The sequence below is a fragment of the Oryza brachyantha genome, chromosome 2, assembly GCF_000231095.2.
Source record: "Oryza brachyantha chromosome 2, ObraRS2, whole genome shotgun sequence".
In the NCBI taxonomy this organism is placed as follows: Eukaryota; Viridiplantae; Streptophyta; class Magnoliopsida; order Poales; family Poaceae; genus Oryza; species Oryza brachyantha.
The window spans coordinates 24197949-24213768 of record NC_023164.2 but is presented as its reverse complement, the minus strand read 5'-3'; the positions used below and the strand labels follow the sequence as shown (position 1 = coordinate 24213768).

Genomic DNA, 15820 nt, shown 5'->3' with positions numbered 1-15820 from the left:
ACTATTACGCCTCGAATGCCTTAGGTGGCAGAGGTTACGTTAACAGTATTGTGACTGTTACATTGACGCCAATACAGTAATCATATTGACAGCGAAGCTATAACCATTACACTGTGTACAGCACTGTGTTAGCAGAGGTTAGTTAACACTACTTCAGTACTGCTCCTTACAAGGAGTTACTCCACTGTTGAGTACCGATTTCTTATTTCCACTTAAATCTTTTTTAGATAATGATTCCACTTTATCTTGACCCCTAGATTTTGTTTGCCTACCAAACACAATGATTCTATAGGAGTACTACTCAGTTCCTAGTTGCTACGGATCCCGCTTGAATTGTGTGTGAGCTGGAGGAGCAGGATCCAGTGCAAAATGTACAGAAACCGGCAAGCAAAGGTTTTACTACTACCACTTGTGTGTGCAGTCAGGCCAAACCAGCTACCAATGTCAGTTGGACTTTGGACTAGTCGCTTCTTGGTATTATCAGGATATCATGTGTACTGGACGGAAACAAGTTACCAACACACGTTCGAATTAACAATACGCGTATTGACGCATATATTATAGCGAGATACTCCACTAGTATGCATACGGCACAGCTGTTAAACTCTCTACAGTGTCCTAGGACAGGGATTGGGTGCTTGAGCTGTCATCTCGTTGGACGTCGGGCTCGCCATCAAGCCGGCTGCGCCGTGTCTCGCGCGTGTCTCCCCTGTCCTCTAACCCTCGTTAATTCTCCTGATGATCTTATCGGATGGAGCACTTAAACCTCCACACGTACGGTTGTTACGTACACTACTCGGTAGATACGACTGATGGAGTATATAAAATGCTGATTAAGATATGGTTTGCATGCAGCTGATTGTGAGCACCAACACAATAGTATTCTTTAATTATGGTAAGGTTGTTGTCTTCACAAGGAACCGGATAAGCATGGAAATAACGCATTCCACGGGCTTTGGATGATGTGTTACCGCTGCTACATGGAATAATGCTAGATACCGGTAGCAAATGGTCAGAGCAACAGTTTTTAGGAATAAGTTGTTATTTGCGTGATCAACCACATGTATGCGAATCCGATGGAATGTCTCAATGCTAAACACATGCAGTTGTTTGCAACTTGCAAGGTGAAGCACTGACCTGATGGTACCAACTGTAATTTGGACCTGATTATCTCACTGATGAGAATGTAGGAATACAAAATTTGAGGGTGTGTTTCAAGTTAATTTTGTTTCTTCCTCGTTTTCTGTTGGCACCTGATGATGATTGTTCTCAGTGAATAACGGTTTCTTCGCTCCAGAAAGCATGCATGAATCCCGGGAAGGCGGGAACTCAAGCCATCGTCGTTCATATCCAGCAAACAAGTCGAGCAAGTCATCATGAGTAAAATCAATACAGCAGAAGGTGTACACCTACATGAGTCAGGTTTTCTGTTTGGTTCAGGTGACTAATCTATTAGTTCTTTTATTTTTGTTTACTTTAGTCCCTAAACACTCAAACACAAGGAGCTAAAAGAGACTAAAATTGTATTAGTCTATTAGTCCATTCTAGAGATGAGCAATTTTACCATCCTTGAATAGGTACCAGAAGTTACAACTGTTATATATATATAATTTGGTATTTCTTGGTATATTAGATATTGGAAGAAACCAAATTTTACTTAAAAAACAGTGATATCTCATGATAACTCCTCAAGTATAGAAAAATGTTCTCCAGAGATACTTATTAGGACTAAAACTCACTTTCACACATATCCGTTAACTAAAATTTCTATGTATTTTTAGTCTTTTTTAGTCTCTCTAACCAAAGAACCAAACTACACCACACCTCAGTTAACCTGATCACAGTTAGAACTCGCCAAGTGCTGGCAGGCGTGTCGGGCGATACGTCGCCCATGCTGCATTATGCATGGATGGTGCCCGTGCCGCCGTGGAGGACGGCGGGTGCGCGAGAAAGCGACAACGCTATCCACGTCGCCCCAAACAGAATCCAGCTGCCTCCCACCGAGTCAACCCATGGCCACTGGAATAGGAGTACCACCACATACTGAAATATGGGCAAATCGTCACGAAAATAAAAGAGAGAAGAAAACAGAGGCACAGCAGTCGCAGAGTCCAAGGGCCAAATTGGCGACGAAGTGTGCACGAAACTGCAACCATGGCAAATTGGCAATTAGGCATGCAGGAATCGCACCTATAAATATCCAGTCCCCGTAGCCATTCAGAACGCACACCAAAGACACGTACTTGTATACTACACAGCTCTTGCACTTAGATATCGATCATGGCCTCACATCTCATGAGCCACGCAGCAACCGTGCTGGTTTCGGTACTGCTGCTGTGCTCGGCACATCAATCCGTGGGAGCCAGAAGGCTCATGGAGCTGTACAAGCCACAGCCCAGCGATCTCCTCACGTACCACAACGGCACCGTGCTGCAGGGCGACATCCCCGTGTCGGTCATCTGGTACGGCCGCTTCACGCCGGCGCAGAAGGCCGTCGTCTCCGACTTCCTCCTGTCGCTCACCGTCGCCTCGCCAGCGCCGACCCCGTCCGTGTCGCAGTGGTGGAACACCATCAACCAGCTCTACCTGTCCAAGGCGGCGAAGGGCAAGAACGGCGGCGGTGCCAAGACCACCACGCAGGTGAGGCTCGCCGGCCAACTGTCCGACGACCGGTGCTCGCTCGGGAAAAGCCTCACGCTGTCCAAGCTGCCGGCGCTGGCGGCGAGGGCCAAGCCCAGGAAGGGCGGGATCGCGGTGCTGCTCACCGCGGAGGACGTGGCCGTGGAAGGGTTCTGCATGAGCCGCTGCGGCACGCACGCCTCAAACGCCAAGGCGCGCACGGCGTACGTCTGGGTCGGCAACTCCGCCACGCGGTGCCCCGGCCAGTGCGCGTGGCCGTTCCACCAGCCGGTCTACGGGCCTCAGACGCCGGCGCTGGGGCCGCCCAGCGGCGACGTCGGGATGGACGGCATGGTGATGAACATCGCCAGTATGGTCGCCGGCGTCGTGACCAACCCGTTCGGTGACGGGTTCTACCAGGGTCCCAAGGAGGCGCCGCTGGAGGCCGCGACGGCGTGCCCGGGGGTCTACGGCAGCGGCGCCTACCCCGGCTACGCCGGGAACCTGGCGGTGGACCCCGCGACGGGGGCGAGCTACAACGCCAATGGAGCCCACGGGAGGAAATACCTGCTTCCGGCTCTGTTCGATCCTGCCACGTCAACCTGTTCAACTTTGGTGTGATGCCGGAGGAAATATGGTAAACCGGTGTATATACGGCGTACGAGCAAATTTTATTCCTGTTAAAAAAACTGTAATGCTTATGATTTTTATGAAGATTCATAACAGTTCTATAAAAAGATTAGCAGCAAATGAAAAGTTATATCTCACGAGTACGAATTCACACCGTCACTTGTGTTCGTTTGTGCAAACAGTGAAGTTTAGCTAAGTTCATGAGCGCGTGCGTATATATGTTGTCAGCGAATTTTGTAGCCCCGCCAAACCACGCAACTAAGTGCATATCACAGAGTGATTATTTGGTTTTTTTTATAAAATAGTCAAAAGACGTAATCGCAAATAAAAATAGAATTTATTTTCAGTAATTTAAAAGACGAGACTGGACTATAAACTCGGACAAAAAACACTAAAATTAATGTCAAATTTTGGCTTATAAATTAACATTGGAAAATGCGGTAGAGACTTTGAATTGGTTGATTATATATGGCCTAGCCGCTAGCGGGCCGGTCTAATCTCAAATTTTACGATATAGTACTCCCTCAGTTAAAAATGCAAGTATTTCTAAACTTTGAATCTTCGAATAAGTATAAGCAATTTTGGCATTATTTATGATGCTACTTAACATTGATACATCAATCATTTATTATTTAAAATCCTTCTTACTTTTTCTTCGTATATCATCTCACCTTTAGGACTATTCTGTTGGTTGATTTATCGGTTAGACGATATTTAGAAAAGGATATAACCACCGTAATCCTATCCGTAATCCATCTCTAACTCTGAAATTCGTAACCCTTATGGGTCGTAACTGCGATCGGTGGTTACGGGTCAGAATCGGATTAGGAAAAGCCCCCGAGGCCCACCAGTGCTATATAAAAGAAGAGGAGCCCACAGGGACGCTCGTGTCGCTTATTCTCTAAACCAGAAATTCGAAATCAAGCTCTCCCGATCAGAGAAGCGCTGGAAGGGTTTCGTGTGGCGATTCCAGGGCAGTGCCGTTGGAGACCCGAAGGTCGGAGATTCAAATCAGATCACCGGCGACCTAATCTTGCCGGAGACGAAGGAAAGAAGACGGAATTGAGGAAAAGAAAAGAAGGGAATCAGATGGCTTCACCTGCAGGTTATTTAGTTTTCCGTATTTGAATTAATCGGTGATCATGTGCTGATTAGGGTTTAAATTCGTAATCTATTGTTTATGATTGAGTTGAATTATCTAACATTGTGGTATCAGAGCAATCCTAATCGGATTTGATCCCATCACTGATTGATTATGAATCAATTGATTGTTTTTCGGTCTGTTAATTAATCTAATCGGTGAAGGATTCGAGTTAGCTGCATACACTGTTGTTGATTCGAATTCCAAACCGAGAAATCAAAACCTCAAACCCTAGATCAAATTACAGTCAACCAATCTATTCGATCCGGCTTCGGATTGAAGAAAGCTCACCGGAGCAATGCCGGTCGTCGCCGTCGCCGTCGCCGTCGGGTGGGCTTCGCTCATCCGTGCGTGCGCCGGTGCCGCCGTTATTTGCGCCGGGGATCGGCCGCCATCCACCGCCGCCGCCGCCGAGCGGGCTTCGACCCGTGCGTGGCACGCGCGCGTGCGTGGTTGCCGCGCGCCGGCGCAAGGGCGCCGCCGCCTCCGCTCTCCTCCTCCGGCCACGCCGGCTCCGCCGTGCGTGCGCCGTCACCTTCGTCGGGTCTCCGCGCCGACGGGAACGGCCGGCTTGGGCTCCGCCGCCTTCGGGAGAGCTCGCCCCCCCAGCCGGTGGGTGATGGTCCGCGCTTCCGGCGCGCGCCCTCTCCGCCGGACCGCCGCGCCGACGCCTCCGCTCTCCTCCTCCGGCCACGCCGGCTCCGCCGCACGTGCGCCGTCACCGTCGCCGGACCTCCCTACCGACGGGAAACGGCCGGCTTGGGCGCTGCTGCCTTCGGGCGCGTTCGCCCCCCCCAGCCGACGGGCGACGGGCGTGCGCCCTCCCCGCCGGACCGCCGCCGCCATCCAGCGCTGGGCGCTCGCCGCCCGCCGCTAGAGAAAGAGGAGAGAGAGAGGAGTCCGAAGAGAGAAAAGCGGCTAGGGTTAGGGTTTTGGTCGCGGGGTCTTTTGATCTCGTCGCACCAAATCCTGGCCGTCCGATCAGATCAGACGGCCACGGGCCGAGCGCCCTTATTCCTGGGCCGCCGCCATTATTTGGGCCGTCGGCGCTCATGGGCCGACTCGGCCGTGTGGGCCGGTGCCCCTACGCGCGCGCTGCCTAACGGGCCGGCCTCTCGTGGGCCGGCCCGATAAATGGATAGGCTAAAAAAATTGATTAATTATTTTTTTTAATTCCATAAATCAATTTATACCCTGTTTGGGCTGTTTAAAATTGCAAAAAAATGATAAAATATATTTTATTGCTTAGAAAATTATTTCTAGTCAAATGGAACCAACGGGAAGTTTGCTAGAAAGAATTTATGATGTGAAGTTATTTATTGACCAACGTTATTTATGATTTCACGTCAATTTAAATTTGATTATTTCTTCCTTGATTATTTCTGCCCAACGGTGATATAATTAAGGATTTATTTTATTTTTCTAAGTCTTTTCTGCCCAACGGTGATTAGATTTGGAGAAGTATTATACATATATTATTTTATTTTGATCAAATGTTTTATAGTATAAATTGTCATCTGCAGCTTTGTCACAGCTCAAAAGGATTGAGCCACTTGATGGAGCTAATTATGCTGAATGGAAAAACAACTTGCTCCTGAATTTGGGGCTGTTGGAAAATGATCTCGCACTTAGAGAGGATCCACCCGTGGAGCCAAAATTAGCTGACTTCATGGATGAGAATGATGAGGAATACACTAATCTCAAGTGGGCTTACGATGAAAAGTGGCCCGCTTGGGAGAAATCAAACAGAGTGTCCCTAATGTACATCAAGAGCAACATCTCTCCTTCTATTATAGGGGGGATTGCTGACTCTGACAATGTTAAGACGTACCTGGCAAACATTGAATCGAACTACAAGGCGTGTACCAAAACCTATGCCAGTACTCTTATCATGAAAATGGGCTCTTCTGTCTATGATGGAAAGAAAGGCATCCGACAACACATCATGGAAATGTCACACATGGCTCATCAACTAAAAACGATGGACATGGAAATTTCGGAAGCCTATCTTGTCCATTTCATCCTGAACTCACTAAACTCTGATTATGATCCGTTCAAAATTTACTACAATACTCAAAGAGAAAAATGGACCATTTCAGAGCTTATCTCCCACGCAGTGGAAGAGGAAGAGCGTCAAAAGGCCAAAAGGCAGAAACACATTGACCAGCTCAACCTCGTCAACTCTAAGAGCAAGAGGAAGTTCCATCAAGGAGAAGCCTCTGGATCAAAGAAAAAGGGCAAGCCACCTCATCCTCCGAAACAAGGAGGGAGTAAGGCTGCGCAATCAACTGTTCAACCTTCAGCTGGGCCAAAATTCAAGAATCCTCACTGCAATTTCTGTGACAGTGATGGACATTGGCACAAAGACTGCCCCCGCTTCAAGGAGTGGTTGGCCCGTAAAGGTATAAATGAAATTAATGAAATTTCCAACGTTAATGAATCCCTATATATTGAGTTTTCCCGGAATTCTTGGTGGGTTGACTCAGGTGCCACCGTGCATGTTACTAATTCATTACAGGGATTGAATGGCGTCCAGACGCTAAGAAAAGGGGAGCACATCCTAAGAGTAGCTGATGGAGCAGAGATTGAAGTGGAGGCTGTTGGAGACCTCGCACTCAAGCTTCCCAGTGGCTACAATTTAATACTTAATAATGTCTTAGTTGCTCCTTCCGTTAAAAGAAATCTTATTTCAGTCAGAGTCCTAGCAGAGTCAGGATATGACTGTTATTTTTCCGAGAGAACTTGTTACATTAAGCATCTAAATAAAGTAATTGGTCTTGCCTTCGTGCGAGACAAACTCTACTTGCTCTCTTTGGATCATACTGTGATGAATGTCATAAATGCCTGCAATGATAAAAATGAGACTTCATCGAAATTGTGGCACTGTCGCTTAGGCCACATTTCTAGGGGGAGAATCGAACGTCTCATTAAAGAAGAATTATTACTCCCCTTAGATTTTTCTGACGCTGATCATTGCATAGATTGCGTTAAAGGAAAATTTGCTAAATCAATTAAGAAAGGAGCCACTAGGAGCACGAGTCCACTAGAAATCACACTGATATTTGTGGACCGTTCCCAGTGACATCTGTAGATGGTTTTGATTCATTCATTACATTTACGGATGATTACTCCCGTTATGGATATATTTACCCCATAAGCGATCGTTCTGAATCTCTCGAAAAATTCAAAATATTCAAAGCAGAAGTTGAAAACCAGCACAACGCAAAAATTAAAATAGTGAGATCAGACCGTGGTGGTGAGTACTATGGGAAACATGCTCCATTTGGGCAAAGTCCTGGTCCATTTGCTCAATATCTTCAGATTCATGGGATTATTGCACAATATTCCATGCCTGGGGAGCCTCAACAAAATGGAGTGGCAGAAAGACGCAACCGCACACTCATGGAGATGGTGCGGAGCATGCTTAGTCACTCCAACTTATCAAATAAATTATGGATTGAGGCATTAAAAACGGCTGCACACATACTAAACAGAGTTCCAAGCAAGTCCGTGCTGAAAACTCCGTATGAACTGTGGACCGGAAGAAAACCGACATTAAATTATTTGAAAGTATGGGGCTGCCGTGTAGAAGCGAAATTATTCAACCCCCAATTGAAGAAACTAGACCCCAAGACTGTGAGCTGTCATTTTATCGGTTACCCGTCACATTCTAAGGGATATCGATTTTACTGTCCAGACCGTGTCACTAAATTTGTAGAAACCAGACACGTTGTCTTCTTGGAAAATTATGAAATGGGGAGCTCACAGGAAAGGGAAATTAATCTCGAGGAAATTCGGGTGAGTGTTTCTTCTCCTCTGGAAATCCAAAAGAATAATGTCCCTATTTTTCATAATGTACCACAAACTGTAGTTCCCACAGTTGGCACTACGGCTACTGCTGAGGAAAATATTGAAACCCATGAAAATAATGAGCCTCAACAGAGTCCTGTGATACATAATGAAGAAGAGATTCCGCAACCTGATCCTGAACTGTCTGTGGTCAATAATGAAAATCAAGAATTAAGACGATCACAACGGAACAGGAGATCTGCCATCCCTGATTATTATGAAATTTACATGGGTGAAGATATTGGGAAGGTAGACGACCCCACCTCATTTAAAGAAGCCATAAGCAGTAAAAATTCATCCAAGTGGGTTCAAGCCATGGAAGATGAACTCAAATCAATGAGCCAAAATAAAGTGTGGGATCTAGTAGAAATTCCTAAAGGAGTAAAAACAGTAGGCTGCAAATAGGTCTACAAAACTAAATTGGACTCCAAAGGAAATATCGAATGATTCAAAGCAAGGCTTGTGGCAAAGTGTTTTTCGCAGAGAGAAGGAATTGATTACAATGAAACATTCTCTCCTGTCTCTAAGAAAGACTCATTCAGAATTGTCATGGCGCTAGTGGCACATTATGATTTAGAACTCCATCAAATGGATGTGAAAACAGCATTTCTAAATAGCGACTTAAATGAAAATGTTTACATGGCTCAACCGGAAGGTTTTGTTGTGGAAGGAAAGAGCCATATGGGATGCAAACTTAAGAAATCCATCTATGGACTTAAACAGGCGTCAAGGCAATGGAACCTTAAGTTCGATGAAATTATCAAGAAATTCGGATTTAAGGAAAATAAGGTGGACAACTGCATTTATACCAAAATTAAAGGTGGGAAATTTATTATACTAGTACTCTATGTAGATGACATTTTATTAGCAAGCAGTGACAAGAATCTGCTGCGAGAAACCAAGGAATTTTTGTCATCGAAATTTGATATGAAAGATCTCGGTGATGCATCATACGTTTTGGGTATTGAGATTCACCGAGACAGGTCCAAAGGGGTGCTAGGTTTATCACAGAAATCATGTATTTCTAGAGTATTGGAAAGATATAATATGAGCAAATGCTCGACATCACTTGCTCCAATTATGAAAGGGGACAAGTTTGGTTCATTCCAAATTCCGAGAAATGAATTGGAAGAAAAAGAAATGACTAAGGTACCATATGCTTCAGCTGTCGGAAGCTTAATGTATGCTCAAGTTTGTACGCGACCAGACTTGGCGTTTGTAACCGGGATGCTTGGCAGATATCTGTCTAAACCAGGTATGGACCACTGGAAGGCAGTAAAGAAAGTATTGCGTTATTTGCAAGGAACTAAACATTACATGCTCACATACAGAAAATCTGATAAGCTTGAAGTTATAGGCTATTCGGATGCTGACTTCGCAGGGTGTTTAGATACCAAGAAATCTACTTCTGGGTATATATTCACTCTTGCGGGGGGAGCCATTTCATGGAAAAGTACTAAACAAACACTGACTGCATCGTCGACAATGCAGGCAGAATTTGTGGCATGTTATCACGCAACGGGGCAGGCTGTATGGCTTAAAAATTTTATCCCGGGATTACAAGTGGTTGATAGCATTGAAAGACCACTGACGATATACTGCGACAATGAGGCCGTAGTGTTCTATACGAGTAACAACAAGTCAAGTGAAGCTGCCAAACACATTGACATTAAATACCATGTTGTGAAAGATAGAGTACAGGATCAAACAATCAAAATTGAATACATAAACACTAAATCAATGCTTGCGGATCCGTTAACTAAAGGCTTACCTCCCAACTTGTTCAAAGAACATGTGGCCAACATGGGATTGTGTAATGACCTTGAATAAAGATCCTGGAAACCGGGGCAATTAAGTTCAATCAACACCCGCTTAATTAATCAAGGGTTTATTCGTATGATATTGTGAACTATAAATCTTGTCGTCTCAATGATGCAAAATGTTGTTGTGACACATTGCTTTAGGGAGCTGTATTGTATGATGAACTCGTAATTAACCTCTAAATCAAGGGGAGAATGTTGGTTGATTTATCGGTTAGCCGATATTTAGGAAAGGATATAACCACCGTAATCCTATCCGTAATCCATCTCTAACTCTGAAATTCGTAACCCTTATGGGTCGTAACTGCGATCGGTGGTTACGGGTCAGAATCGGATTAGGAAAAGCCCCCGAGGCCCACCAGTGCTATATAAAAGAAGAGGAGCCCACGGGGACGCTCGTGTCGCTTATTCTCTAAACCAGAAATTCGAAATCAAGCTCTCCCGATCAGAGAAGCGCTGGAAGGGTTTCGTGTGGCGATTCCAGGGCAGTGCCGTTGGAGACCCGAAGGTCGGAGATTCAAATCAGATCACCGGCGACCTAATCTTGCCGGAGACGAAGGAAAGAAGACGGAATTGAGGAAAAGAAAAGAAGGGAATCAGATGGCTTCACCTGCAGGTTATTTAGTTTTCCGCATTTGAATTAATCGGTGATCATGTGCTGATTAGGGTTTAAATTCGTAATCTATTGTTTATGATTGAGTTGAATTATCTAACATATTCATTTTGAAAGGAAAAACATATCCGCAGTGCAATTCAAATGGATCTCCTGGATCAGCGACCTATTTTCAACTTCCAAGCAGTTGTCACCATATTTATATATACTGGTAGCCGACTTGCTCCAGCGGACGTTGCAAAGCACCTCAGAATTACGCAACCCACTCAGAGATGAACAACCTTGTCTCACACTGCAATATGCGGACGATACTCTGATCATCTGCAAGGCAACAACTGCTTGTGCAGCCAAACTGAAAGAAATCTTAACTTGGTTTTCGCAAGCCACCGGTCTCGATATAAATTATTCAAAATCAACCCTGGTAACAATAGAGGTTGAACAGCAGATGGAAGAAAGTATGATACAAGTACTAGGTTGCAAAAAAGAACCGTTACCGATGAACTACCTTAGACTGCCACTATCCTGTAACAAGCTTGGCTTAGCTGACTGGGCACCTATAATCGCTCGGGTGGACAAATATCTGTCAGGCTGGGAATCAAGTTTGTTATCATACTCTAAGAGAATTACATTAATCAATGCAATTCTGAATGCAGTCCCTATATACAACATGTGCTCTTATATACTGTCGGCGGGTATTAGACAGGCTATTGACAAGAAAAGAAGGGCTTTCCTATGGACCGGAGAAGACAAATGCTCTGGGGCGAAATGCTTGTAGCATGGGAACAGGTACGCAGACCTAAACAAGGAGGACTGGGAATCAGATGTCTCAGAACACAAAACAAAGCACTAATTCTCAAAAAGCTCTCTGACCTAACGAACGACGCTTAACCGTGGGCATCCTGGATCTGGCAAGAATATGAAAATGACACTATCAACAATAGGAAATCACTCGGGCATCACTGGAGGCAGATTCAAAGCCTGGTACACAATCTACAATTGCTCACCAAAGTTTTAGTAGGGAATGGAAAAAGAACAACTTTCTGGGAAGATAAATGGAGTGGAGATTAGCCACTAAGTGAAAAATTCCCGGCTCTGTTCTCACATGCCACTCGAACAACGACAACGCTACACACGATGCACACCGAAGGACTACAAGCAAACCTCCTGCAGAGGCTGACAAGGCAAGCAGTCGTTGAGCAGCAATCAGCCCAGCACATACTAGGTGAGCTCCAGCTCCAGGGAACAGACGACGTCAGGATCACCGAAGGAAGGAAGATAACATCATCAAAGTACTTCTACAACAAATTACTGACGCACCAAGAAAACTGCAAAAACTTCGCCTTTACCTGGCAAAACAAAGCGCTACTCAAGGGCCAATTTTTCACTTGGTTAGCAACAAAGGATCGCTTACCGACAAAGTACAATCTTCACTACAAAAATGTTGTTCCCGCGCCGAACTGTGACCTTTGCAATCATCAACAGGAAACAGCTACACACATTCTTCTGACCTGCCCATTTGCAGTGGCGTTTTGGAGGGCCATCCAAATCAATCCTGGAATAACTTCAACAACAAACCTCTATCGGATCAGGCCGCATGCACCGCTACCAGCACATCACTACCAGGTCTTCTTCATCCTCTGCTTCTGGCTGCTCTGGAACCACAGGCATGAGATTGTGTTCAGAAATGAACAGCCTTCACTGCACTGCATTCTTCGGGCCGCAATCTCCAACTGCACCCTCTGGATACAACGCCTGAACCAAAGTGATATTGCTGCACTAGAACCTTCCTGGAGGGGAATATTCAACTCGGCCATCACGCGCTTAGGCTAGCTTTTCTATTGCTTTTCATCTTCTTCTTCGCTGCCTCGTCATGTTTAATTGTTTGTTCTTACCTTATGTATTTCCTTCATCAGCTGTACTGCCTTTAATTTTAATATGATTCAGGTGGGGCTCTCATCCCCCCGGTGATCCGTCAAAAAAAGGAAAAACATATGATTGAATTCCTAAGGACTGGATTAATTTAAAACGCATTCGGTTTGTACAAATGAAGTAGAGGAAAACCAAAGAATTTTTTCCTATTCCTGCAAGTTGTAGAGAGAAACACATGAAAATTTTCATTCATTCAAACCTCTTGAAGAAATTCCTATCGATTGATTGTCATATATCCTATTCCTTCACTTTTCCTATTCCTATGGATTAAAATTTCTCCAAACCAAATATGTCTTTATCCATTCCTAATTTATTAAGGGACGCTATAGTCTTTATTTCCAACCTTAATCTCTAACAAACAACCTAGAAATGTCATATATGGACAAATGTTGTTAGTTATATAAATATAAGATACCCCTATACCTGTACTTAACTCAGCATTAGTAATACATACTTTATCATATATAGAAAGAAATCCTAAACATAGGGATATAATCCTAGACGTACAAGGAATGTGTACTCGATAAAGAAACAAATACATAGTTATACTCAGTTCCTACCAAGACTGTATATGTAGTATCCATACCCGGCTCTCTTGTCCTATTTGAACAAGGCTACAACTATGGGTACAAGACCACCACAAGGGGAGAAGATAACTTGAGATACACACACTGCCACTCAAAGAGCGCAGTTGTCAAGATAAATACCATATGACTAATTAAGGTTGATATGTAGATATAGGGTAGTCTAGCCGAGTATGTTTTAAGCCTTGTAATTTTGTGATATTTTTCTGATATGATATAAGAGCAAAACTGGCTCAGCCTGACAAGAATAGGGCTATTATCCGAACTTGTATAAAAATCTATGTGTTTACTTCTCGTAAATAGTCTCGCGCCTACCTTGAAATCGACCGAACCATGTATACAAATAATGTAGTCGAATTCCTGTCAGATGTAAATTTTGTTGAAAGCACTATAATAGTGCGATAGATTTGTTTCTTTTCATAAATTTATTCCAATACTTTTTGGTCAAATAATACAGGGAGAAGCTATAGGATGGAATATCGTTCATCCATTTGGGACGCGATCATTGACTCGTAAAAAGTTGGCATATATTAAGAAAGAGCATTTCTCCCATCCTTGAGAAGGTACAATGAAGTACCACTGTTTTCTATGTAAAATTTGGTACATTCTAATATTTAAGGTACCAAGAAGTATCAAATTTTACATAGAAAATAATGATATCTTGTAGTATCTTTTCAAGAATGGGAAAAATGCTCATCAAGAAAGGTAACTCCTGTCCGATCCTAGCTTAGGATATGTTCTTTTATCTAACCATGCCCCAACTTTAAGTTACACATGTTTATCGAATTATAGGTCTGTTTGGTCCGTGCCACACTTATGGCAAGATTATTTCATCATTATAAGGATCTCACGTGTCATTGAGTCATAAAAGTATGGTAAGTTTGCATCATTCTAGTTAAAGTGTGGTTTTAACTTTGTTGGCCACAAGTTAGATATGTTAGTTAGAAATGTTTTATTCATAAAAAGGTTGTTTGGTTGATGCCTAAGCTTACCATAACTAAGCTTAGATATGTTATGGCATACGGCAAAAGTATGGCTAGAAGATAGTTAGCTATAAGTGTGACAATATTAGCTCTATTTTTGTGAGTATGACATGTGAGAGGTAAGAAAGTGTGGCATGATATAATTGTGACATCGAAACAAATTCACACGTAAGAAAATGTGGAATGACTAAAGTACAGTGTGACAAAGTGAAGTAACGAACCAAACACCCCCTAATTATGTCATCCAAAGAGCCCAAAGTGTGGTAAGGTTTAGCTAAAAAATGATCCTATAATACCTAGGTCAATGAGTTAGAAATGTGTGACTTGTCACAATTGTGATAAGCAACCAAACTTCATACTAACAAATTGGACACACCTAACATGTGGCGTGGCAAAATGTGGCCATGAACCAAACTAACTAAAACTAGAACTTGTTATTGAAAAGTTCAAAAGCATGTTCTAAAGCACCAACTAAGATTAGCTATTATCCATTAGAACACTTTTTAAACTAATTAATGGTGTGTTTCGTGCTGAAATTTTTTATGCTGTTTTTTAAATAACTAAATCCATATTTCAACTTTTTAATATTTAATTATTTTAATCATATACTAATTATATTCCCAAAGAACGTAAGTATGAGTAGCTAGAATGTTGCTGCCTTTGCCTAACAAACAAACTGTTGTACTATTCATAATCCGTTGAAAGGTCCAACCGCCTGCCACTTTACCTACAAGGATTTTCGGTTTACGTGGTGGATATATAACCTTGGTTGTAATTCTTTTTCTAAAGCGCATACAGCTGGCTGCCAACGTCGATCCTTTCATCCTGATCCGTCATGTACAACGCGTGTGTAAACTGGCGGACATGGATGAACATCAACCAGTCCCGTGAGGATGACCCATGTCAGTTTTCCAAATCAAAGCTGCTAGTACCAATGAATGAGCAGTGTGTTCGTCGGCCGTTCGCAGATGAGGTAAAGCATAAATAAAGATAAAATAGAAGCATTGACTTACCAAAACTTCAGTGGATCCAACACCATGCGCAAATGCTACACATAGCAAAAGCAGCAGCAGCATATGGTGAAGGCTGCATCACAGGAAGGATGGTACTCACTCCAATTCATCTCTGAAGATGCTCCCAGCTGTTGCAGTAGCTACCCGGCCCGGTCGGTATGCGGCTGAACACACGGGCGGCAACGCCGGGGCGCCGCTCGCTGGGTAGATTTTGACAAGATTATTCCCAGGCTGCCGCCGCACGAACGACACAGGCTGTGCCGATCAGGCAGCAACGCGATCCTGCACTGACCATGAGAGGACAGAACCTTCCTCCCTTCCGCTCGTGCAGCGGTTTTGTCTGCTGAATCAACAGCCGGGAAGGCTAACCGCAGCCCGTGCGCCGTCTCTGGCTGTCATTATCCGCTGACCTGCGCTTTGTTAATCTTCTACTGTCACTCCAACAGCTCAGCAAGCCTGAATTTTCAAGATTCCGCGACTTTGCTATGGAGCCGTGGCTAGCTGTACCTTGAGATCTGAACACCATGCGTTGAGCTGCTGCTTAGGGAAGCATCCAGGAACGAGCTAGCAGTCAAGCTCCAGTGATGGCCTCTCCAATGACCCTATAAATAAGCAGCTCGCCACTCCACTTTGCTCACC

At 44.1% G+C, this 15820-nt stretch overlaps 1 protein-coding gene across 1 annotated transcript; it reads left to right on the top strand.

Annotated features, from left to right (window-relative positions):
• The first annotated feature begins 2131 nt into the window (after window positions 1-2131).
• Window positions 2132-3498, top strand: LOC102712610 (protein PHOSPHATE-INDUCED 1 homolog). Its single transcript, XM_040520815.1, has one exon. The coding sequence runs from the start codon at window positions 2281-2283 to the stop codon at window positions 3238-3240; it is 960 nt and encodes a 319-aa protein (XP_040376749.1). The 5' UTR covers window positions 2132-2280; the 3' UTR covers window positions 3241-3498.
• Window positions 3499-15820: the final 12322 nt, after the last annotated feature.